We start from the raw sequence: 27,009 nt of genomic DNA, 5'->3' as shown, positions 1-27,009 counted from the left end.
TTGAAATGGTAATTTGAAATATCAGTTCTTTTAGAAAGAAATGGGATGGAAAGTGAATCTATGGTAACTGGACATAAATACATATCGAAATAACAAACAAAACGCATTTTCGCTAAAAGAAGAGCACACCCCGTGCTTGAATTTAAAATAAAATTCTATAAAAGTAAATCTATTCTTGGGTCATGACCAACAGTAAACTGCATCCTTACAATCTGATGGTTCAGCAGCATACAGATCATCTCAAGAAGTAGCATCCTGGTAAATGAAGGCTACAAATTAAGAACAGAATGTTGATGGTCAAGATTGTTTAATGAAATGTAACAGAATGAAAGGTGATATCCCTGTTGCTGAACGATGGGTTCGGCTTTACTACTGTTTTTCCTACCTCCTGAGCTGGATACTGCAGGATTAAGCTTAACACAGCTCAGGAGGTTGTCCTTTTAACTCAAACAGCCCTTTCCGTCCGCCGGCAGTATGTCCGGCATGACAGGTCAGCTCGCCGGTTTGTATCTTTTATTTTTGCCCACCTCTAACCTTTGAAATGAGGTGGCCAAGCCCGACTATGTCGTTCCTGGGCCTCACCCCAAAGGCCAGGTCTCGGTCTTTATGCCTCATGCCTCTACCACGTACGCTCCTTAGAGAGCGTAAGAAAAGACCCACACTCACCACAGAAGCTGCGGTGAGTCTGGGTCTTTTCTTTTCAACAAGGGGATTGGAATTGCCCTTCTTCTACAGTGTGTGTTATTGTCGGCAGGGCTATCCCTCACCCCTTGCCATTTCATCCTCCCTGGCCTTCTGCTGCAGGATTTGTGTAGTAAGCCCTGCAATGGTTTCAAAATTCTCCTTGTTGTTCAGCATGGTTTCAATTAAAGTATCAGCTGTGAAAGGTCCGGTTATTTGAGTGCACCGACGATGCTTGTCTTCCCACCACTGACAGTCGAACATGACATGTTCAGGGGTGTCTGTTTCTCCACAGTAATGGCAGAGGTCATTTTCTGCCCTTCTTCTTCCGTATAGCTATGCCCTGTCAGTAGTTGGGTCAACCAATAGTTCAGTTCTCTGAACTTATGGTTCAAATTGACCTGTGGGTCAACCATAAGTTCAGAGAACTGAACTATTGGTTGACCCACAGGTCAATTTGCGTTATAAGGCGATGAGTCCATCGCCCTGTTGAAGACTGGTCCCATCACCCTTGCCACTTCTTCAAAATTTGTCTCCGTGTCTCAGTCTTGTCCATTCCTTCCTTCTCATGTGGGCCATCTGTTGAAGAGGAGGCATGCCAGCCAAAACTAGTGTAGCCTCAGTCGAAACTGACGAGTACGCAGAGATTACTCGTAGAGCGATCCGTTGCTCCACTCCTAGTACACGCCTATGCTTACCTATCTTTAAGGCCTTCCATACTGACACCCCATAGAGTAGTATGGAGTTAACGAGCAAAAAGAGCTTCTTTTTGCTCGTTCTGGGGCCTGTAACGTTTCCTAGTAGTCTGCTGAGAGCTCGTAATGTTTCTCCAGCTTTGCCTGACACTTGTTTCACATGTGACGAGAACGACCTTCTGTGGTCCAGCCATATCCCCAGGTACTTAGCTGTTTCGACCTGGGTAATTAAAGCGTCATCAATTCTTATCGGTATGGCCAGTAGTGGCTGTCTTCCAGCCAAGCAGACGAAGGTCGTTTTGGCCCCAGAGAGAACTAGACCCTTGTCCAACAACCACATCTATACTTGCCTTATGGCCTGGTTAGCCACCGTGGTCACTTCTTCTTTCTGAGACCACAAGAACGAGATCAGCTGTGAAAGCTACTGGAGTTACTCACTCAGGTAGTTGAAGGCAGAGGACATCGTCGAAGACGGCATTCCAAAGGGTGGGGCCTAAGACTGAGCCTTGTGGCACCTCGCATGTGATGGGAATGTGGGGGAGCCTCTTGTCAACGGTGTAATACAACAGGTACCTGTCCTACAGGTATCTTTGTAAGAGCCGTCTAATGCCATTATCAATCCCCCTATCCTTAAGGGTCTGGAATAAGGCCTCCCAGCGCAGCGAGTTGAATGTATTCTTCACATCCAATAGTATGACTACTGGAATTCTCCTCATGCGCCTGGTTCCAGCTGCTGCCTCTGATGCCAGACTGAAGACTTTGTTCACAGTATCTGGGGCAGATCTCCTTTGCCTAAAGGCGTATTGGCTGTTTGAAAAGCCTCCACTGTTCTCTATCCCCTGTTTCAGCCTGATGTCTATCATCTTTTCCAGTAGCTTATACAATGTGTTTGTTAGACATATTGGGCAGTAAGCATTACCTGGAGCTCCTGGTTTCAGAAGTAGTATAAGTCGCGACTCCTTCCAATCTGATGGTATATAATCCTCTGTTAGGATGGTGTTAAATATGTGAAGGAGTTCCACCGGTGTTTTCTCAACTAAAACTCACACTACTTCCACTGTTATCCCATTCGAAGCAGGACTCAATTTAAGTTTCAGATTTCTCCCTGCTGTCTTAAGTTCTTCCATGCTGAAAAATTCTGTTTCCCCTATTACAATCTCCTCCCTAACGAAGTCGTTTCGCTGTGGAAATAGTATCTCAACTGCCTCCTGAACTTGCTGCATTGTTAGTACTGGGGCTCTCCTCCTGAACTTCCTGGACACAATGCAGTAACCTTTCCCCCATGGGTCTCGGTCCACTTCATCACAGAGTTCCCTCCAGCAAGCATTCTTTGTAATCTTTATGGCTGCTTTGTAAGCCGCCCTAGCTGCTTTGAATCTAATCTGTGCAGCTGTGGGATTCGTCTAGCTGCCCTATGATAGCTTCGCCTGGTGGCCCAAGCCGTTTTCCTCAGCTGTTCTATTTCAGGGGTCCACCAATATGCATGACAGGAAGATTGGAATTTGTTGTATACTCTTGACGATTCACACTTGTCCTGTACTATTGCTGTGAACTCCCTAGCTGTCAGTGCGCCTACCAGGTGTGCCAGTATACACTCAATGTATACTGCACCGAAGTGGGTGCACCCATTCTGAGAAACAAGTTTGCATTCCTTGTGATGCACCCCCGGTGTTGTTGTTCGGAACTCTATAAATAGGTGATCCGAGAGATTCTTCCTCCAATACACACCAATCTGTGAACTCGTTCACTTTGTTTGTGTGTATGAAGGTTAGGTCCAGTGCAGAGGTAGAGGATCCTCTTCTCCACATCATTGCTGTGTTGTTATTTATGCAGATTAACCCCATGGTGGCTACTCTGTCTTGCAAATGTTGTCCTCTTACACTTTCCATTGTGCCAGCAAATTCAGGTGATTTGGCGTTGAAATCCCCAGCCACTACTAAGTTGCTGTTTCGGTGTCTGGTCAACTCAAAGAATAAATTATCTAAGAAGTTCAGATACTCCTCCATTTCCGAGTTTGGGAAGCAGTAGCAGGAAAATATGGTCATTTGACCTATATTCACCCACATAAATCCTTTCCCAGAACTTGTTGCGATGAGAGGAACTCCCGCCCTTGGTAAGCCTATCGCGGTATCTTGGTTGTCATCTGTATGCTAGATGGAACTGGAGAAATCATTACCGGCGGTTCCGACAAGATAATTATGTCTGAGTTGACCAAGAGCAACTTCCCAGCAGCTGTCCAGTGACCTCCTACTTCTGTTGGTATCTATTTGGAGGCACTTCATTTGCAAGTCGAGCAGTCCCTTGTTTGGTGGCCCTCCTTGCCACATCTAAGACATTGCTGTGAATTACCACATTGTGCTTTTTGGTGTCCCACTCGCCCGCAGTTAAAGCAGCGAGACGTCCTATCTGTCCCTGTACAGCCAGAGGACCTGTGACCATATCCCCAACAGTGGTAACATCTGTCTTCCTGCATCCATATTCAAGTGCGACAGTGAACCCATCCTATTTTTATCCTTTCTGCCACCAACTTCTTCGCTACTTTGAATGTGGTGACTACTGTTGCATTCTAGGTCGCCCTGTAGGGTGGCCGCAGTGAGGACACGTAGAAACTACCATTGTCTCCGACCACACATCTCATGCCTGCTTCCACCTCTGCCTTGTTTGTGTCTCCTTCAATGTCCTGAAGGTGGACTATCGTTTTCCTGCCCCTCGACCTGACATCCACCTGTAATTCTGTGGCTTTGTCCTTGAGTACTGTTCTTAGAGACGCAGCCTTCTCTGCGCCCTATGCCCGGATATGCAATTCTTCCCCTGTTCCCTTTCTAAGGGAGAGCACATCACCTACCTCCTCCTTGGCCACCGTAGTCTTGACAACCCGTAGTAAGTCAACAAATTATTTTCCTGCCGCTCTGACCACTACGGTTCCACTCTCTTTAACTGCAGGAGTAGCTTGTCCTGCTGACAGAGCTTTCCTGTTTCGCAGTTTGTGTGGCTCTTATCTAAGTACTTTGATTCGTTCACCTTGTTGCCCAAAGATGTACAGAGCCATCCTCTCCGCTTGGAGACCCAGCTTATTACCCGGCAGTACAAACACTGGTAGCAGTGCTTCCTCCTTTGTTTTTAAAAATGCTTGTAGAATTGTTCATTTTGTCTTTATTTCACCTTGTACTGAGTCATAAAATAGGGTTAGATGTCTGTTATTTATATTTGTCGTGTTGCCTAGTAGTTTCGCGCTGTTCTCCACAATATCGCTTGCTACGGCTTTCGGGTATTGTATATGTTTGTTCCCCAGAGCCCCTCTGTCTGCCAGATCCATGAAGCTACATGTGTCCGTGTTGTCCTTCAGTAGATTGTCAACTAGTTACACTTACGCCATTACATTTGTGGGCCAGTTGCAGTCCACTGCCATGAGTAGTTCTTCTTCGGACATTGTGTGCTTCATAATCTCAGAGAAGTTCATACGCTCTCCCTTCTGTGTTTGTGTGGCTACTTCTTTGCCATTTTCTCCAATCGCTTGCCAGGTCATCATATTTGGTTCTACTGTTGTCATCAGCTCTTTAATGTATTGAGCCGTGGACATAAGGGATGAAGATGCCTTCCTGACTTCTTCACTGATGATGTTGTGCGGTTGTATGAGAGCATCCAGGCACTCGGCTTTCATATACAAGTCATGTATTGTGGTCTTGAGGTCAATTTTTGGTCTATCAGGAGGGAGATCCTTGCAGGACTTGTTCTTTTCTGTTTGCATAGATTTTCCTGCGTTGCATGTTGTTATCAGTGCTGCTTGTGTCTTTGCTGTTGGCCTTCTCTTGCCAGCGGAGGATAGCTCCACTGAAAACATTGATTTTTGTCTCTTGAGGTTTGTCTTAGTGTGGGTCGTACTGCAGTTCATGATGTCCTTATCCCACCTGTCTGGTACTGAGGCTGAGTTCCTCAGGTGGCAATATTTTGTTTATTTTCCCTCCTGCCTTGGGGGCAGATACTGCAGTTGACTTCTTCTTGCTTTGCCGTGGTTGTCGTCTTTTAGTAGCCACCTGATCTAGAGCCAATAGTTCTGGTTCTGAGTCAGAGGAGCTCCTGCTAGGTTTGGTACCCCTAGTCATTTTTTTAGTCTTGTTGTTTTTACGGTAGCTGATAACGTTTTTGACGTTTTGTTGGTTTGCCATAATTTTCTACGTAATTTTTTGTGTCCCCAAAAAAAGTAGAATTTTTGGGGGAAGGAAGGTCGTCGAGCAAAAAAAAAAGGGGGGTCCAGCCTGGAACCTTGGGCGGTTTGTGGCTCGGGGCCCTGGGGCAGTGACACAGGGAAACAGCTGTTTCCCTGTATGTTTAGAAAAAAAAATTCTACGTTTTTTCTGACGTTCAAAAGTCACGCTAGATTCCGGTGAAATTGGAATCTAGTTCAACAAAATCTATTGCCAACTTAATTTCAACACTAGATGTTGAAAATTAGCTGTGTGCCTAGCCTAGAGTTGCTGGATGTTTTTAGGTTATGTCAACCTAACACTTATTTAAGCTATTTAAACTACTTAAACTAAAGTAAAGTCTATACTAATATTAAAAACTTAATCTACACCTTTGATATTATTGTTTTTAAATTAACAGGCTATTTTAAGTGACCTATTTAATTTAATATAAGATATCAAAAGTCATCTTGCTTATAAACACCATGTGTTCTTATAATGAAATCTTAAAACATTAATAACTTTATGAGTTCTCAACCGATTTTAATGTTTTACATCTTGTTGCACTCAGAAACTTTGTATTGTACTTAAACCACTACACTAACTTTATACCACTTTTTTGACACTCTCAGGAGCACTCCAAAGTATGTGTCCTAGTAGGTAAAGAATACCGACTCTCCTCCATCTTCACTACTTGCAGACAGCTAATGATCATCATAGATGATGTAACTTGAAATTTATAATAATAATTATATAAGTAAATAAATCACCATCCAGAAAACAACCTATATAAGAACTTGATGTGAAACTGATGTAGGTGACCCTACAATAATACATTAAAAGACCAAATTTATTTATAGATTCTCTTTATATTCTTTAACAGCTTGACATATAAATTATCAATTTATAATATAACAAACATATTAGTCTACAATAATACATATATCTTTAAGGATTTTTTCCATAAATTAAAAGCTACTTTCAAATCAATGTTTCAAACAACAATGTTTCAAAGCCCTTTCTCCTAATCCGTTTTGCAAGAGAATAATTCTAAATTACTGATGTCATGTTAAAATATTTTACAGTTAAAAACTTAATAATATACTATTGGAAAATACCAAATTCTTATGAAAACACTAAACTTCTTTTTTATTAAATACATAAGTCTGTGAAATAAATAATCATAACAAGCAGACCATACTACATTTTATCAGTAATCGGTATAGCCTTCAGCAGAAAAGCCAATGCACAGAAGTTTCAAGAGTGATTTTCAGCAACTGATCCAATTATAAACCACATAAGCAGTATCTCTAGAAGTAAATTAAATGTCTATTAGTTTTATCTCACACAGCTTTTGTCCTGGTCTACAAATTGATTATAAATTAAATTAATTAATCCTTATATATGCCTAACTACGTTTAAGTTAATTTTGCACTGGTTTAAACTATCCTAAAAACTAAGTACATTATATTTAAAGAACGACATAAAAATGTCTGTTTAATTCAGTGGTACTGTGGCCCTTTAATATCCATAAAAAAAATTTTTTTTTCCTCCAACCTAAATTGCAGAGATAAAACAGCTGTTTTAGCTTATTTCCTATATTTAAACATTTCATGAAATAATATTAATGTTTAGATATTATATATATAACATAATTACTAATATTCTATTGTAAAAATAAACCTGAACATTAATTCTTACCGGTCAGACAGAGTTTAACTGAGCACCAAGCCCACCATTTGAGTAACCATTAGGGTGTAAAGGTGAAGTAGTAGTAGTAGTAGTAATAGTAGTGGTAGTTGTGGTGGTGGGAATAGGTGTCGGTATGCCCATAACACCTTTATTTGCTGATAAATAATCTAGTGCTCTATACAGGAGCAGGTAATCGTTCTGTAAAACAAAATGAAATAAATAAATGTTATTTATTTTAAATAATACCTTCGTGATTTTTTGTTTTGTTTTTTTCTAACATTTATGCTTTAATGTACATCATGAGAGCAAGTATGGCCCTAAGTGTTTACTCAAGAAAGAATGCCTGCAGCTTGAATGGATGATAATGATGTGTAATGAAACTCAAATAATTTACATCATAAGGTTTAAGAATGCAAGAGTTCGATATTCTTGAAGCCTCTCTCACTTCAAATGCAACAATGCTTAGCAAGGGCACCTGCAAGAGGTGCCATTGCTAAGCAAAACAACCTAGTGGTCAGTTGAGTAATCTATCTCAGTGAAAACCAAACTGGTGAAAAGATACTTGTCAAGCTGGGTATTATTAATCAAATAATCCTCACAGCTTGATGGTCTATTCAATTCAAATAGCTCAGGAAGTAAAGCTGCTAAAAAGACGTGTCATGAAGAGAGAATGGGAATAAACTCTAAAATCATGGTAATCCTAAAAGTGGTAGTGCCTCTACCTAGCTAATTTTCCCTTATAGCGATAACCCATACGGAGCAAAGTGAACAACTACTTACAAAAGCACCAATGCAGAAACCAGATCCACAAAACAGAAATGATTTGAAATGGAACTTAAAATAATTTTTGGAACATAACTCCTTTTACCAGAAAGATATTAAGAGGTTGTGGATGAGATAGAGAAATACATTAGAATTGTTGGTTATCAGCAACAGAAAGAAGAAAGGACAATAAGCGATAAGACACTTATGTTTGCGAGTTGAAATGTTATAATTTTAAACTGAGGAGGAAGAGAGAATCATATTCAAAGATAAATTTTTAGAAAAGTTAACTTTAGGATTAACAGAATGGATACAGAACTAGAACAGAACGTATCATTGTTGAATATATATGCCTTTACAGATAATGTAACAATATTTGAAAAGACTTTTCATGTACTTAACAAGAGGAAACTGTAAATGAGGAAACTGTAAATACACAAGCATACTAATAATGAAATGCTGGCATGAGAATGATGCGATGAGAGGGCTTGGATGGGTGAGTATGAATGTTATAAATAGAAGAGCTGAACAAATGTTAGAGTTCTGGATCGATAACAAGTTACTCATTGTAAACCTCTTTTATCCCCATAATATAATTCATAAAATTGTATTTTAACTGATCAGTTAAGGAGTAAGAAAAGTTATAAAGTATTTTAGATACATAAAGATCAGATATACCAACTGATGTGAGGATATACAGAAATAAAGAAATTAGCACAAAACATATTCTTTCAATATTTTGGTACAAAACTCAAATCAGCTACAAAAAAAGAGAAACTGCACTAAAAAAAATTAAAAGTGGTAAGACTTATGGAAGCAGGAGAAAAGAGATGACTTTCATAAAAGGGTACTGAAGAACTTAGTAGAATAGAAGTGGAGATAAATCAGAATCTAATGATAATAGATGATGCATTCTTAAGGAGACTTTTTCAAAGAGGATAGCAGTGTGTATATTTAACAGAATCAACAGATGAAGTGAGCTGGTGAAGGAAAAAGTTAAAAGAAAGAATCAAGCGTGAAACTTTTTCCAACAAAACTAAAAAACTATGTTTTTTGAACTAAAAAAATTTGATTAAAAGAATAAATAAGTACTGATATACTATAAGTGCCTGGGACAAAAGTTTGGATTCATATTAGGAGTGTTACGCATCAAAAGTGTAAGGATGGAAAAATAAAATGTAACTTTAATATCTGGAACAGTTAGTATGAAGATACTTCCTGGAGTAGCAAACTACATATGAGGATGAGAGAGATGAACAGGATAGAAACTATAATTTCTTTCACGAAAGAGTGTGGCAAACCAAAATATAACAGTATAATGATTCTAATTTAATTTAATGCAATCCAGCCAATAAAAAAAAAACACTTTTCTTTAATTTTAACATAAAAATGAAGTAAATAACTTGTAATAAAAAAATTAGAAAATAACTGATAATTTAACTTAAAAATAAAATTTTTAAATACATTACATTATAATAAAATTTCACCAAGTAAAACAGAAAAAATAATTGTTACTGCAATGTATTTCTTCAATATCTTATAACCTATTGTCTACTGAACTACTGTCATTGTTTCCCAAATTTATTACCATATTTTCACACAAATGTTTGCTTGCTCCCATGCTTTTTTCTTCTTCAATTAGATGCTGAATGCAATTTTTTCAAGCACTTACATCTAATACCTTTTCTATCAATAAATTTTTTACATCACTTAACTTAATGTTATGTTACTACTCCCAATATAGCCTTTGACTTGTGCCCATATCAATTCTATTGGGTTAAAATTGCAATGGTATGGAGGAAGACGCAACATGATACAATTTTTTGATTTTGCAATTTCATCTACTTGATAAAGAAAATATTTTACTATTTTTAAAAGTTTTACTTTTAACATGTCTTTGGTGTATGCAATTTTCGATTTTCAGGTCAAAGTGTTTGGAATTTTTTCAGTTTTCTGGCAATGGTACAGCACATTATCCATTACTATGACGAATCCAACAACAACAATATTTTAATCCACTGCATAAAACTGTCACCAATCATTGCATCGTGATACTCTTGAGAATAAATCATCGTTCATAAACCATTTTCACTTCCTGTGTGCGTTAATAGTAATTGTTTATGTTTTCCAGCTGGGGTTTTCACCCCAGTTGACAAACCTTTCATAAAAACTTCTTTAATGCTCTTTTATTTCTTTATCCGCCCATACCTTTTCCTGTAGATGACCTGCATTAACTGAAGTTTCATCTAGATAATAAATTGTCTTACCCTCTTTAAGAAATCGCTTAATTTCTCTTAAACATTCTCTATGCCATGAAATTAATAATAATAAGAATAAGTGAAGAAATAATATCTTTACTTTTAATCAATAAAGAACTATTTTTTCTGGACATAAAATGAAAATTCATTGATTATAAAATATGATATAATGTAAATCTAGAAAAATTCGGCAGTTCAGAATTGGTATTTACAACATTTAATATTTACTTCAAGTTAGGAAGCTTGCTATTGAAATAAAACAAATGAACATTTTTCTGATAGTGGTTTTAGTAAAATAGTTTAACTTTTCAAAAATACTTGAAAGCATCATTTTCATATGCTTTCAAGTCTTTTTAGGGCAATATATTTACCATCAATTTTATGTTTCTTTATTATTTTAAAAACTGTTCTTTTGCTAATGACTATTGCACTACTTGCTTTCTGGTCTATGTCTCTGACTGCAGTACCAGGGTTATCTTGTTTTAAGGTTATATATACATTGCTGATTACTTTTTTTTTGGAACTACTTAAGAGTTTTCCTGATTTATCTTTCATGACAGAACATGCAGTTACAACCTGATTGGCACAAAAACACAGGGTAAATAAAAATTAATGAAAATAACAGTGAATAAAAGTGTTATAAAACTGAAGTATAAACTGTATCGTACTGTACAGAGTAAGACAATAATTCTTTCACTGAACTGAATAATTCTGTGAAGCATTACAAATGATGTTATCGTTATTAAACATGAAAGAGACAAGAAAATTTTTAACTGCTTATTAGCAGCGTGTCACAGTGTCAGACAAGGGATTACTACTTACATAAAGCAATAACTGTACTTGCAGGTGGGAGTGACAGAATGATTCAGTTTAAACTACTGAGACAATACTCATACATGCTGAATTCATATTTATATCTGCTGCACCATATCCTGAAACAGACTACAGAAACAAATAACTTTTCTGATGCTTGCAGAACTTGCAGATTTAGGAGGGAGACAGTGATCAAGCAGATTGAGAACTCTGTAAGGTTATTTAGTTAGATGAAAAGCACTTGCTGATTGGGAAAAATATTATAACCCCTATCCACAATAAAGAAAGCATGGTTAAATATAAGAACTGCACAATGATAATCTGTTTATTATATGTATTATCTAAATTTACACTGAGATTGTGGAGAAGCAATTGTGACAAGAATTTGAGGAAAATCAGAAGCATGAACAGGACTCAACATTAAAATCGTCCATAAGTATCGTCGGCCGATTCGTTGTACACATTAAATCTTCTAGATCTGCTAAAAATTCATCAAACCTGTCTTCTTTGCAATTTGGCGAAATGTATCCACTAAACAGGATACAAGACATAAAGGACACTGCTACAAAACCTCTTTTGGCTTTCACATCAAGAATTGCAAAGCGGTTAGTAACATTCACCACTGCCACACCTCCTGTCTTGTCCACCATCCAACTTCCAGAGGAGATCACTCAGTGATTAGGTTCTGAGATTAATATAAAATCGACTCCATGGTCTATTGCTGTCGGCCAAACCAGATCATGAGCAGACGACATTCTGTTTATATTGATCTGAAGACACTTCATGGTCTGAACTTCACATTCCCGGCCTCCAGTTGAAACACAAATCTGAGCAATTTGGTCCGTGAAAATCCTTTGCCCAGTGCCTCAAGTTCCAACACTTCACATCTGTTCTGGCTTCTATACGGCAGGAATGTCAGCCGATTTTTAATGTATGTTTGTTAGTCAACACTCTGGCATCACAGGCTGAGAGGAGCACTGCCGCTTTTTGTGTTTCTCCAAACGCCAGGCTTATCAATGCTACTTGAATGGAAATATCAGTATCCAACTCTTTCTTGATAGCATTCATTACCTCGTCAGGGGCGGCATCCATATCCAGATCTTTAACACGGAATGCTTTCACTCTACTATCTTGTGACCGTTCCCAACGACCACATCAGCTACCTGTGATCCTAAGCGTCTCACAATGTCCTCACGTTTATTTGATGAATCAACGACCCTAATCTCCATTGTGTCGGATCTGCCTTTTTTCACAGAAAGAATATCTGTAATGAGTCCTCTCCCAAACTGCCTTTTACTTGCTTTAGTAATTCAGTATAAGTCATCCTGTTCTTCTTGACTGTTACAATTGAACAAGCCGTCCCTGGGGTATCTTCTTTTTATGCTCTTTGTCAATAAGAAAGAGTGGGTATGTATCTTCTGTCCTTACTTCTCCTCTGGTCCAATATTCTATCGCCTTACAAAACAAATCTCCAGTCATGTCATTTAAGGCATAAAACAAAAGCTTGCATTTTTCGGTATTTCCAACTTTACGAAGCGCATTTCTGACTTGTCAAATCAAGTCATCACTATTCTCATCTATGACAATTGCAAAGCTGTAAATTTGTCTTCATCTGCACCTTCTGGATAAAATATTTCTACTTCTACAGTCCTTAAATATCAAGCCGCTTGTTACTGACTCGAAATTCCCAGAGCCAGCTCTTTAATAGCTGTTGCATATGGACTTTTTATCCAATTTCCTTTAGGCACTAAGAAGAAAGAAACTAGCTACCAGAATATTGAAGACAAAATCCCGTGATGGTTGGGACCTCGATCGTATGTAACCGTGCATGTGTTTAGTTAGGGAGGGCAGCCTTGATCTGGAGAGAACGGTTTGCCGAGGTGGGCCATTCTTGTTGAGGGATCGGGGACCCCTTGTGGTAGTTTTTGTATAATGACAACTGGAAGCTGGATAGCCTAATGTAGGAACACTGTTAAAAAACTGCACAGGAAGTGAGGTACTCTAATGGGTTGCTAATAGTAGTGGCTTACTAATATAATATAAAATAAAGATCCAACCGGCAGCTCAACCTGCCATGCCCGTAGGTGGTAAGGGCTGTTAGAGTAGAAAGGAAACCCCCTTACGCTGTTCTATGCTTAATTGCGGGTCTGGTGTAAGGGAGTAAGGGGGAAAAAGATGTATCTCCTGCAGCAAATGATCCATATCAGTGCCATCGGTCTGGTTACCATCACTACTATCTTCAATCACATCCACCTTCCTGTTTGGCATCTGTCCATTAGGGTCCTCTGTTACCTCCGTGGCGACTCTCATTTCACTTTCAGTGGAATAAGAGGGGCCGATTCTTGTCAGGCTTGCTTTTCTTGACTGTCTTGTGTCATCGCCTCCACTTGGGGAACGTGCCAGGTTCCTTCTAGGTCTAAAAGGTTGTTCCTCCATTTATCTCTGAACAGGTATACTCTATTGAAAAACTAATACCAAATTCTTGTTCAGCGTTGAAAAACCCATGTAAATGACACCTCCAATAGTGTACTTTATGAAAACATGCATTTGCCTCACAGATAACTCTGTATATAATACAAAATAAATCGACTTTATATTAATAATGAAATAAAATGTACTTATCTTCATATGAAAATTAAAGTAACAAAATAAAATAAAAATTAAACTTATTAGGAATGTTTAGATAACAAATAATAATGTTACCAACCAAGATAACATCCACCTGGCTTGATTCAACAAGTAAACAACTAAGTTAATGACATGCAATTATAGCCCTTATTACCAACTGGCAATAAGGGTAAAAATGTCACCATACGCACTATAAAAAACAATCCGATATCCAAAACTTATAATAAAAAACAACACATCCAAAATAATCAACCAATACCCGTCGCATACTCTAAATGGAAAAACCAAGAAAACCAACCAGAAAATAAGAAAAACATGGAATGCAAAAAGAACCTCCACAGTCAACAAAAACCCCCACTTATCCATATATATTTACTTAAAAACACAAAACATGTTCACCTTCAGCAAGTCTCACATGTTCAATAACCATGGCAGGATAGATGCCCTATTTTGCACATAGCAGCAACTTACAGATTCACACGTATGAAAAGTTGTTTCATCACTAAAAGTGAGTGATTCAATGAAACCATTAGTCTCAAACTTATCCAAAATGTTGGTGCAGAAATGAATATGCACTCCTTTATTATTAACACCAAGAGCCTCCATTAGCTAAAGCTGTAGGCATCCTTTTCACTTACTCTACAGAATCCCTTCTCATGTCGACACATCATCTTTCTTACTCCTGCTGAAATCCATTGAAATCCATAGGAATTATACACTTTCCTTAAAGGCAATTTGCAGAATTTAACTTCATTTTAATGTACTACAATTTGGTATTTGTTTCACAGGTTGTGAACAATAGCTGTTTAAAAAGTATCATGAATTTATGAATAACCTGATAAATTCATAAATTTAAATTCAAACATAAAATGATAAATCAGCTGATAATTTAAGATAATTTTTTAAGTTAACGAGATATTAAGAGAAATTTCAGCACTGGAAATTCAAGAATTTCATATCATGAAACATTTAATTGTCAGCATATCATATTTAAAATAAATATGGGGAGGAAAGGGAAAAATTGTGTGTAATCAACACAATCCCCCTTATTTTCCCCTATATTTTAACATTTGATTTTATTATTCTATAAATAATTTAACTACTTTTTATTTCTTAAGTAAAATAATTATGAATCAAGACAGAAAATGGTTTAAAGATTGAAAAACACTTTTCATTCAGCAAGTTCTTCTGCCAATATATATACACATTTTTTTTGAAAATTCAGGTAATTCATATCATATTGACCACTGTGCTAATAACATTTAATATTAAATGAAATTTAAACCACCAAAACATAGTAAATAGATAAGTTAAATTTACCATATTAATTTCCAAGAATCGATTTTCCCAGCATCCTGCATCTTTAGTTGGTACTGGATTCTATAATTACATTATAACTCTTTTAAAAAATTGCTATTTTATTTTAGATAAATCTCCATTTTAAAAATTTTAATTTGTACGAGGGTTATTTTTTTCAAAGTCCAATTGGTTGTGAAATAAAAACACGCGCAAAAATCGGATCAACCTTTGCGCATATGTGTTGCGCAGCGTCTCTAGTATGGCCTTCAATCATGCCGCATCACTTCGTTTATTCTGAACATGCAGCTAGCACATAAACATGACAACAATAGCATCTCCCGCCAAGTGTGAAGTGCGTGCGGTAATTTGATTTCTTCAGGCTGAGGGGTGTAATGCAGCTGAAATTCATTGATGAATAAGTAATGTGTACGGTGAAACCTCAATGAGTGACAACAAAGTGCGACAATGGTGCAGGAACTTTAAAGCAGATGTACAGATGTTCATGATGCAGGCGGTCAGGGAAGGAAGCGAGTGTCAACTGATGATCTCGTTGAGCGAGTGGATGAGGCAACTCGAGATAATCGTCGGTTCACAATTTCTGTATTGAGTGATTAGTTTCCTGAAATTTCAAGGTCAGCTCTCTATACCATTGTGAGTGAGAGACTTCAGTACCGCAAATTGTGTGCGAGATGGGTTCCCAAGATGCTGTCCGACCATCACAAAACAATGAGAATGGACGCCTTCCTAACGTTTCTCCAGCGTTACCACATTGAAGGAGAAGATTTTTTTAACAAAATTATCACAGGGGACGAGACATGGGTCCATTTCGAAGAACAATCCAAACAGTGGATGCATTCTCATTCTCCCAGTAAACCAAAGAAGTTCAAGCGAACCTTCTCCAACAGAAAGTGTATGGCTACTGTGTTCTGGGACTGGAATGGAGTTGTCTTGGTGGAATTCATGGAACGTGGCATGATCATCACTGCAGCCTCATACTGCGTGACTCTTCAACGTCTACGAAGGGCAATTCAGAATAAGCGGAAAGGAATGTTGTCATCAGGCATTGTCTTTCTCCATGACAATGTTTGGCCGCACACTGCAGCTGTAACAAAGAAGCTCCTGCAGCGTTTTCGTTAGGAAGCGTTTGATCAACCACCATACAGCCCGGACTTGGCGCCATTTGATTTTCACCTCTTTGCTCACATGAAATGCTGGCTAGGAGGACAACATTTTGGCACAGACATCGAGCTGCAGACCAGCAGAGAAACATGGCTGAAAACACAGGCGGCTCCGTTCTATGACGAGGGTATTGGAAAGTTGGTACCACGCTACGACAAATTTCTAAATCGGAGTGGCGACTATGTAGAGAAATAGCGTAACTATGTAAGTACTTGTTACAAATAAAAATTGTTATTTTCACTGTGGTTTTAATTTTGTGACCGATCGGACCTTAAAAAAAAAAATAACCCTCGTATTATGCAAGTATATGCAAATTTTGCTGTCCAATATTGAAAAATTAAATTTTATTAACACAGTGGTCAATATGTTGATGAATGCATAAATATTTGTTTAACTTCTATTAAATAAACAACCTAGTACAGAATATTGAGATAAGATATCTCTTACCTTAATTTTTCATGGAAGTACTTTCGTGGGGGTCTTGCATCCTTAATCATTGACTGTAATTTGTTTGTTATATTACAGTAATGTGACAAACATTACATCATGTACATGGTTTACTTTAGTATTTTTAATATGCATTTTAACTATTTCAATCATACTGAGGATGTGAGATCTTGCAAAAGTACATTCATGATAAAATTAAGGTAAGATTATATCTTATCTCAATACTCTGTAGAAGGTGGTTTATTAATAGAATTTAAAATATATATGAGGTTTGATAAAAAAATTGGCAGAATTTTTAAATTACCCAGGTCAAGTTCAATTGTCACAATTTTTTTTTTGCTGTGTTGGTACTTCTGTCCCTAACATATGTTTACATTTATAGCCATATTGGATGCTTAGTTTATTGTTGGCTGTCAAAACAGTTACATATTTTTGGGTATGGTTGGTGATTTTTAACTTGTAGAAAAATGGAACAAAGAATTTGCATTAAGTTTTGTTTTAAGAATGGAATAAAGTACAGCACTGCATTGGAAATGTTGAATGTTGCTTTTGGCGATTCTAGTATGAACAAAACAAGAATATACAAGTGGTACAACATTTCCAAGATGGCTGTGAAGATGTTGAAGATGATGAGCACCCTGGACATCCTGGTACATCAACGACTGATGACGTCAAAAAAGTGAAAAAATGATTATGGACAATAGGTGAATCACTATCAGAGAGTCAATAAGGATAGCTACCTGGAATTTCTATACCATTTGCATGAAGCAATCCAAAGAAAATGCCCAGATTTGTGGTGAAACAATTCTTGGCAATTGCACCATGATAATGCACTTACTGACACCTGACCAAAAACATCATTACAATGCCTCAGCCTCTATATTCGCAGGATATGGCTCCCTATGATTTCTTCCTATTCCTTAAGCTGTAAAGAACCATGAAAGACAACATTTTTCCAACACTGAAGAGATAAAGGTAGGGTCACTGACAAAGCTAATACCATACCGGAAATTAGATTCCAGAGGCGATTCGAAGATTGGAAAAAGCATTAGTACAAATACATTATAACAACTGAAAAGTAGTACTTCGAAGGTGACAAAATCCATATTGATGAATGACAAAGATTTTTTGAGAAAAACTAAAATTCTGCTTATTTTTTGATCCTACGAAAGTACTTTCCTGGTAAAATTAAGGTAAGATATATCTTACCTTAGGTGGTTATATGTCTCTAGGTGGTTTATATTAATAGAATTTAAAATAAACACACACATACACCTGATCATCATAAAATAATGATGAGTTATCAGTAGCTCTGAAAATCAAGGCATTAGGGACAAATTTGAGAAATTGCGTTGATAGCACTAAAAGCCTATACCAGAAAAGTTTGTGTAACAGCCAATTTAACCACTGTATCAGTCTCTATCTTGTTGATGTTGAGGTGTTTCTTTCAACAAAAAGCACAGTGTATTTTGGAGCATGCTGAACAAAGTCAATAATTTTAATTTAACACACATTTCAGCACACATATGAAAAGGAGCTATCACATGAAAACAATAAATGACACTTGTTCAAAGAAACAAGTCAGTTCAAATCAACAGGATCTGTTCTCAAACAGAAGTCCCCTGAAACGCCACCAGTATTAGAAGAAAGGGTCAAATAAATTAGACAATCTGTAATCAGAAGTCCTAATAAATCCATCACTCTTTGAAATCTCGAGCTACAAATTCCATAAAGATTAAGTTCTACATAAGAAGTTGCATTTGTATATATACAAAAATTCTGTTACTGTAAAAAATAAAATCACCTGATTCAGCACTCTAGATCATCAAAAACGCTTCCAGTTTGCTGTTGAAATTTTAGATAAAATGAGAGAAATCAGATTAATTATAAATGATGTAATTCTTATGGATGAAGCTACTTTTACCACATTAAAAGATGTGTTAAAATGCAATTCATGAATATGAGGACCTGAAAACTGACATGTAATTTGACCTTTTCCTTTGCTGAAAAGACCATTTATGGAAATGTTTATCTGGATATATTCAATGACTACTGCATCCTTAACTGGATGAACTTGAAAATGCACATTATGAATCTGCCACAAAATAGTGGCACACAACATTCTAATGCATTCTTCAGCCAAAATTTAAATAAAAAATTTGCAGTTATATGGAAAGGGCAAGAAGCCCTACATCCTGACCTCTAAAAAGTCCACCAGACCTAACATCTTGTAAGTTTTTCTTGTGGGATAGATTAAAAACATTCTTTACTTGCAAAAATTACATGAACTGAATCAGTTAAAGGAAAGAATTAATGAAGAATGATTACAATTGTAACAGGAAATGGGTTATATTATGTACACGCAGAAACTGATTATTGATTTGACATTTGTCAAGTGAAAAAAGATGTGGTTGTTTAAATTTATTGATTATGTAACAACGATGAGAATTTAAAAAATTAAACAATATAACTCTAGGTATTTTTGTTTTTATTTAACCCATGACTTAAACCCCATCAAGCTTTTATGATGACCTACGTATATACATTACGAAGAAATTATTTTTGTAGTTAATAATAAGAATAAAATAAATGGATCAAAAGAATATCATAATTACCACTGATTTCCAGATACCAGGCCGACGATTGTGGTAAAGCTTAGCATACATACAAACATCTGTTTGATTTTCAAATTCTATCTGCTTTGTTAAAGTTGCCAAACAACAGAATGTTCCAGCTTCTGTTCCTCCATATCTAGAACATAAAAAGCTAAGAATTTAAACACAGGAATTACATGTCAATAATAATAAATACTATTTAACAAAATTACTATTAACAAATCTACTATGTGTTGATGTTGTAAAGAAATACTTTAAATTGTAATTGCAGCACTTGATTTGTATAACTACTTATACTATCAAAGTTAATGAAAGCTTCTGCTTTCATAAGAAAAAATAAATAAATAAAACTAAATTAAAATACAAGACAAAATATTTTTTTTCCATTTTTAATGCAATAAAAAAGCCATTTATGCATTACCCATATTAATTTTATAAATGCTAACAATTAATGTAAGCAAGGGCAGCAAATTTATGACACCAAAAATATGTTTTTATTGTTGTCAAATACTGAGTTATAAAGTGATAATTCTAATATTGTTTAATTAATAAATCTTAAGATATGAAATGTTAACAGATACAACTAAATATATTAAAAGCCTTTAATTTTATAATAGCACATAGTGAGTGTAGAATGTTTATAAATTATAGAACCATATTATTAAAATGTCGGTAAGCTGGGGTTTAACACTAACACAAATTGTTATACATAATAACAAAGACTGAAGTTCACTTACCGACTGATATTAAAATATTAATATATTATTGCACTGACCTGTCTACGACAATAATAGGACCATTTTGATACTCAAGGTGCCATTTATGAACAATATTAAGAAGATTAACAAGAGCAGGTAGATCAGAAGTGATCTGATTAGACGATGAAGGCGGTTCAATTATTCGTACAGCTAATTCATAATCATCCTGTAAAGACTGTACTGTGAGATCTCTGGACACTGTACCTTCTTCTACACATTTTACTTTAAAATTTTTACCATCTAATGTAGTTTCATTTTCTCTCGGCCAAAAAATCCCATACTCCTATTAAAGTTTAAAAAAGAATAATTAATAAAGGATATTTAATTAAAATGTTAAACATTATAATATTCTTAACACTATAATCATTGCATGAAGAACCTAGTCTGGACCTCACATTATTAAACTGACTTTCATGATTTACCAATCCGATAAATATAACTTTATAAAACTCCACTCAGTAGTAGAGTTACATAAATATAATTACAGACAATTAAACTCATCATAGTATACCGCTAGCTAAACTGGTCAAGCTATACCCATTGGAAAATCCAAAGCTATTAAATCTGCAAAGTTATAATAATTAGCTTAATTATAAATTACATACACATTTAAATTACATGCATCCCTTCTAAGAAGTTGGACATTAGTATGTTACACGTTTGTAAAATATTTTTGTAAATGGAATGCACTGTAGTCTTATTACTTATTTCTAAAACATCATCTTGCTTATTTATTTTTATATTACAGATGCTTTTAATTTCAGTCATTATCCATGATATTTAGTGGGTCAGTACTTTTTTTTTTACAAAATTATTTATGTACCACTAGTTATATACTGTGTTTGTTATAAGATTATGCTAAGGTAAGTCAAATGATATATTAAAGATACAAGTACTCTCCAAACTTACACGTAAACCAAAATAAAAACGTATTGTTAATAATGATTTCCAATATAAATAAAAATAATAAAAAGGTTTTTAACAAACTGCTGACAAACAATTGTAGACATTTCAGCAATGAAAAAAAAAAAAAAAAAATACAACACTTATTAATTAACTTGGGTAGATATGAAATAATTTTTATAAAAGTAAATAAATGAACATTAATGATGATCTTTGCCGATTAAAAATCTAATGAATAATCAATAACTGTACCTATTTCTCTTCCTGTATTATATAATATAAGTAACTGTACTGCTTCTCTGATATAATATTAGCTGGAAGCTTTCTGCCATAAATTTCTTTAGTGTTTAGTTTAAATATTCTGTTATTTTGAACCACATAACCCTTATCTTGACTGCAAAATGATTCTTCTGGAAAAGGATACAATGGGATGGATGAATTTTAAATTGTATAACCATCTTTCTCACTTATGTCATTGATAATATTTTTTTTTTCTTTTGTCTTCAGTCATTTGACTGGTTTGATGCAGCTCTCCAATATTCCCTATCTAGTGCTAGTTGTTTCATTTCAATATACCCCCTACATCCTACATCCCTAACAATTTGATTTACATATTCCAAATGTTGCCTGCCTGCACAATTTTTTCCTTCTACCTGTCCCTCCAATATTAAAGCGACTATTCCAGGATGCCTTAATATGTGGCCTATAAGTCTGTTTCTTCTTTTAACTATATTTTTCCGAATGCTTCTTTCTTCATTGATTTGCCGCAACACCTCTTCATTTGTCACTTTACCCACCCATCTGATTTTTAATATTCTCCTATAGCACCACATTTCAAAAGCTTCTAATCTTTTCTTCTCAGGTACTCCGATCGTCCAAGTTTCACTTCCACATAAAGCTATGCTCCAAATATATACTTTCAAAAATCTTTTCCTGACGTTTAAATTAATTTTTGATATATGCAAATTATATTTCTGACTGATGGCTCGTTTTGCCTAAGCTATTCGGTATTTTATATCGCTCCTGCTTTGTCCATCTTTAGTAATTCTACTGCCCAAATAACAAAATTCTTCTACCACCATATCTCTTCTCTTCCTATTTTCATATTCAGTGGTCCATCTTCATTTTTCTACTACATTTAATTACTTTCAATTTGTTCTTGTTTATTTTCATGTGGTACTTCTTGCGTACGACTTCATCCATGCTGTTTATTGTTCCTTATAAATCCTTTTTACTCTCATCTAGAATTACTGTATCATCAGCAAATCGTAGCATCTTCATCTTTTCACCTTGTAATGTTACTCCGGATCTAAATTGTTCTTTAACATCATTAACTGGTAATTCTATGTAAAGATTGAAAAGTAACGGGGATAGAGAACATCCTTGTTGGACTCCCTATCTTATTACAGCTTTTCTTATGTTCTTCAATTATTACTGTTGCTGTTTGGTTCCAGTAAATGTTAGCAATCGTTCATCTCTGTATTTGAACCCCAATTTTTTTAAAATGCTGAACATTTTATTCCAGTCTACGTTTCTGAATGCCTTTTCTAGGTCTATAAATACCAAGTATGTTGGTTTGTTTTTCTTTAATCTTTCTTCTGCTATTAATCTGAGGCCTAAAATTGCTTCCTTTGTCCCTATACTTTTTCTGAAACCAAATTGGTGGTCTTCTCCTAACACTTCTTCCACTCTCCTCTCAATTTTTCTGTACAGAATTCTAATCAAGATTTTTGATGCATGACTAGTAAGGCTAATTGTTCTGTATTCTTCACATTTATCTGCTCCTGCTTTCTTTGGTATAACACACTCTTTTTAAAATCTGATGGAACTTCTCCTTTTTAATAAATATTACACACCAGTTTGTATAATCAATCAGTTGCTTCCTCACATGCACTGCGCAGTAATTCTACAAGTATTCCGTCTATTCCAGGAACCATTCTGTCATTCAAATCTTTTAATGTTCTCTTAAATTGAGAACTCAGTATTGTATCTCACCTTTCATCCTCTTCGACTTCCTCTTCTTCCTTTATAACACCATTTTTTAATTCAATTCCTCCATATAACTTTTCAATGTATTCCACCCACCTATCGACTTTGCCTTTCATATTATAAATCGGTGGTGTACCATCTTTGTTTAACACATTATTAGATTTTAATTTATGTATCCCAAAATTTTCGTTAACTTTCCTGTTTGCTCTGTCTATTTTACCAATGTTCATTTCTCTTTCTACTTCTGAACACTTTTCTTTAATCCACTTTCGCTACTTTACACTTCCTGTTTATACTATTCCTTAATTGTCGATAGTTCCTTTTACTTTCTTCATCACTAGCATTTTTATATTTCCTACATTCATCCATCAGCTGCAATATATTGTCTGAATTCCAAGGTTTTCTACCAGTTCTCTTTGTTCCACCTAAGTTCGCTTCTGCTGATTTAAGAATTTCCTTTTTAATATTATCCCATTCTTTCTTCTACATTTTCTACCTTATCTTTTTTACTCAGACCCCTTGTGATGTCCTCCTCAAAAATCTTCTTTCTCTCCTATTCCTCAAGCTTCTCTAAATTCCACAGATTCATCTGACACCTTTTCTTCAGATTTTTAAACCCCAATCTACATTTCATTATCACTAAATTATGGTCGCTATCAATGTCTTCTCCAGGGTAAGTTTTGGAGTCAACAAGTTGATTTCTAAATCTTTGCTTAACAATTATATAATCTATCTGATACCTTGCAGTATCGCCAGGCTTTTTCCATGAAACACACTGAATTACAATATATTAAAAGGATATTATGAATTTGCATAGACAAGTGAATTAATTTACAATAGTAATTACAATACAATACAATAGTAATTACATAAATAAAAAGTAAAGGTTATATTATTTGTTGAAAGAAGATATTGGTTTTTTTTTAATTCATTGAAATTAATCCTAAAATGAGCAAAAATTTCTAAAAAGCACATAGTTAGTTATTTAACACTGTATAACATAAAACCTGTATAATTGATTTATGTTTAGCACAGACATAACAACTGGATATTCAGAAGAGATTCCATTCATATATATATACATTTATAAATACCTCAATAACAGTATTTTATATAACATACCGATGGAGAGCTAGGCAAATGATTACTATCCACTGAGGACAACAGAACAATTGTCTGTGCATTATGATCCCATACCATCTGCCAAAAATCTATTACAGTACTTTCTAATGGATGTTGTGTTATTATAAATTCACGAAGCTTCTTAAAACCTATAACAAAAAGTAAATTACAAAGATTTTTAATGTTAGTCACAAAAATAAGACACTAACCTGAGGTTTAAATTTAGATTATACCAGCATAAAAAAAAACATCAATCATATCTTGGCAGAAAAGCCTGGAAGGATGGAGATCAAAGGTGTGAGTAGCATCCTTAGAATCAAACCAAATCAAACTGATGTGCTTGAGCTTACATGTGGGAAGGGACTGGAAAATGAAATACATTAAAAACAGAAATGCTTTTGATAGCATTTGCACTCTTCTTTAACGCATGTTCTCAGACTGATCCTTTATACAACTATTAATGAGAAATTTGAGGATCAACTTTACTGATGTCAGTACACCAATAGGTGACAATAAAGGTTATGTTTATCTGGATAGATTTAGTCATCAAGTTGATCCAAAAGTGGCTCCGTGCAGTGCTTTTATCGTTTAAAAGTTGATTTAGTTTTCAGTTTATATCACTTTTTGTATTTTCAAGTCTAATTTACCTCTAAAATCCAAAGTCATTTATCAAAATTTCTAGCATAAATCTCTTCTACTACCTTAACAATTAAAAAAGAATCACCAAAGAACACACTATGATAACACTTAATATAAACTTACCAATTAATATCATAAGTTTTCAAATCCACAAATTCATCATAAGTTATAAAATACTCTCAGCTAATGCATTACCTTCATTACATATAACTAGAGACTGGATTATATGCAACATAAAACACTTGAAATATGCATGAAGAATAGTTAAAATATGCATGAAAATGTCAAAATATGCAACTCTAAATAATAAAAAAAATAGTAATTTTTAGTTCTTATTTCAAAATCAGCATACAAATAGTAAGTAGTTGAATAATAGATTGATATTTCCGATAATTAACAATTATTTAATATTTTGTTATTTTTGTAAATGTAAACAATCAGGTACTGTTCCAAATGTTTGGTAGTAAGATTGTATCTTCGATCACTCAAAATATTTTTATAAGTGGAAAAGGATCGTTCCATATTCACTGAGGTAACTGGGCAGTATTTGAATTTGGGTGCTATATTAGCACTTACTGTTTCTGGCAAAAGTTCACTTGTCCTGTTAATAAAACTATCAATTTGACACAAAGGTTCAAAGCCTGGGTTGTTCAAAATGTTATCAAATTTTTCTTTAAGTTTACACGGGAATACCTCTGGCAATGCGGAGTTCATTTGGCGGATTTTATTAATTAACTGAATAGATTCAGGCAATGCTAAACCTTGAGTTTCAAGCTTTTTAACACTTGCAGGTACGTGGGAAAAATGAGTGCTAGTCACAGCTATGTTTTTCTTTTTATAATAGAATTGTTAAATGCTTCCTTGGACTGACAAACTGCCATAGCCCATTCTGCACTATCAAAGTCGTTTACTACACCTTTGATGACCTTGAAATGTTCATTGTAAAACAGTACAGCATCAATCCACGTTCCCCATCGAGTTACCACTGGTTCGAGAGATAAAGGCACATTTGGCAGTTTTTCTTTATAGGCCTTATTGTGAGCAGGTGCCTTAAAAACTCTTTCTTTCTTGATGAAATCAGTTTATTTACATTCCCAAACATGGATTGTAGTTCTTGAGCGAATCGATGTACTTCATGAGCAAAGCACGTCAGATGAATCAAATTAGGATAAAACATTTGGGAGGGCTTTTGGCTGCCTTGATCATATAGGGAGCAGCATCTGAGAGAAATATATACTCTTTCATCTGCAGAAGATTCAGGAAATATTTTTTTAATACACTCATTTACAAATCTGGCGATCATAGAATGATTTGTCTTCTCAATGTCTTTGTAGGCCACCAGATAGGAAGAAGGTTCTAGTTTTAATGCACCGACAATTAAATTCACAATTTAACGGCTACAACTGTCGATAGTTTTGTCAGCTGAAATCCAAATAATGCTATCTTTGAGTTCATTGCGTATTTCTTCCAGAACATGTAGATAAATTGTTGGTATGTAATCTTTACGCACTGTTGATTCATCAGGAATATTTTGATCCAAGCAATATTTTTGCAGAAAATCTTTGAAGGTAGGATTTGTAAGTTTGCGAAGAGGAATATTATTTGTAAGCAATTCTTCGTATAAATCCATGTTAAAGTAGTTTTTTTGTTTACCTTTGAAGTGAAATCACTGCTACTTGCCGCTTTTATAAGTTGTTCTCATGGGCCTTTCTTTTGCAATCCTGTAATATGACGACTTGTCTTGACATGCTGATCTATTTGAAACTTTTTTGTGCACAAAATATTTTTCTTGCAAATTCGACAATATAAAACATTTCCGTCGTATGTAAATGTTCCAGGATAGTCAGCACAAGAGGCAGTTTTTTTTTTTTAAAGGATAGTACAAAGAGGCAGTTTTTTTTTTTGGGAGGCATGATATACATTAAACCTTACTCAAATAATCAAAAAATTAAACTAATGCAATGAGCGCATCAACAATAACTTTCACTATTTAATTGTATAGTGGGAGGAGTGCTAAAGTAGGCATGTGTGACACAGAACGGTATCATCCGTCTTTGGCTCGCATGAGTCTGTGTTTTATTTGACCTCATAATAATATTATCCTATCAAAACCATAGACGCACAGCTGCTAAGTGCGCCCTAAGAGTCGTGTATAAATTTATTTATAAATTTTATAAAGAATTACAACTGAGAATGTGGGTTGCCATGAAAGTACTACTGTAAACATTATGAAAAGATAAGGTGAATATCGTTTTACTTTGTTTAATTCTTTACTGAGGTGGATCAAGCTGAATTATATATACAATTAGTACAGAGGTGATTTTTTTTTTTTTGTCTTCAGTCAT

At 35.2% G+C, this 27,009-nt stretch overlaps 1 protein-coding gene across 4 annotated transcripts in view; it reads right to left on the bottom strand.

The window, feature by feature from the left end:
- The window catches only part of Ptp99A (Protein tyrosine phosphatase 99A), a 114,716-nt gene that overhangs the window by 17,514 nt on the left and 70,193 nt on the right, over positions 1–27,009 (bottom strand). For all 4 annotated transcript variants that reach the window (XM_075362156.1, XM_075362157.1, XM_075362155.1 and 1 more), the window contains exons 11-14: positions 24,026–24,174; positions 20,029–20,294; positions 19,254–19,389; positions 7,262–7,450 (exon numbers count right to left, since the gene is read on the bottom strand). In XM_075362156.1, coding sequence (XP_075218271.1) covers positions 7,265–7,450; positions 19,254–19,389; positions 20,029–20,294; positions 24,026–24,174 — 737 coding nt within the window. In that variant the 3' untranslated portion in view covers positions 7,262–7,264. The remainder of the gene's footprint in view (positions 1–7,261; positions 7,451–19,253; positions 19,390–20,028; positions 20,295–24,025; positions 24,175–27,009) is intronic.

The sequence above is a fragment of the Lycorma delicatula genome, chromosome 4 (assembly GCF_047948215.1).
Source record: "Lycorma delicatula isolate Av1 chromosome 4, ASM4794821v1, whole genome shotgun sequence".
Classification (NCBI taxonomy): domain Eukaryota; kingdom Metazoa; phylum Arthropoda; class Insecta; order Hemiptera; family Fulgoridae; genus Lycorma; species Lycorma delicatula.
The sequence above is the reverse complement of the archived record's forward strand: the minus strand, read 5'-3'. Positions and strand labels throughout refer to the sequence as shown.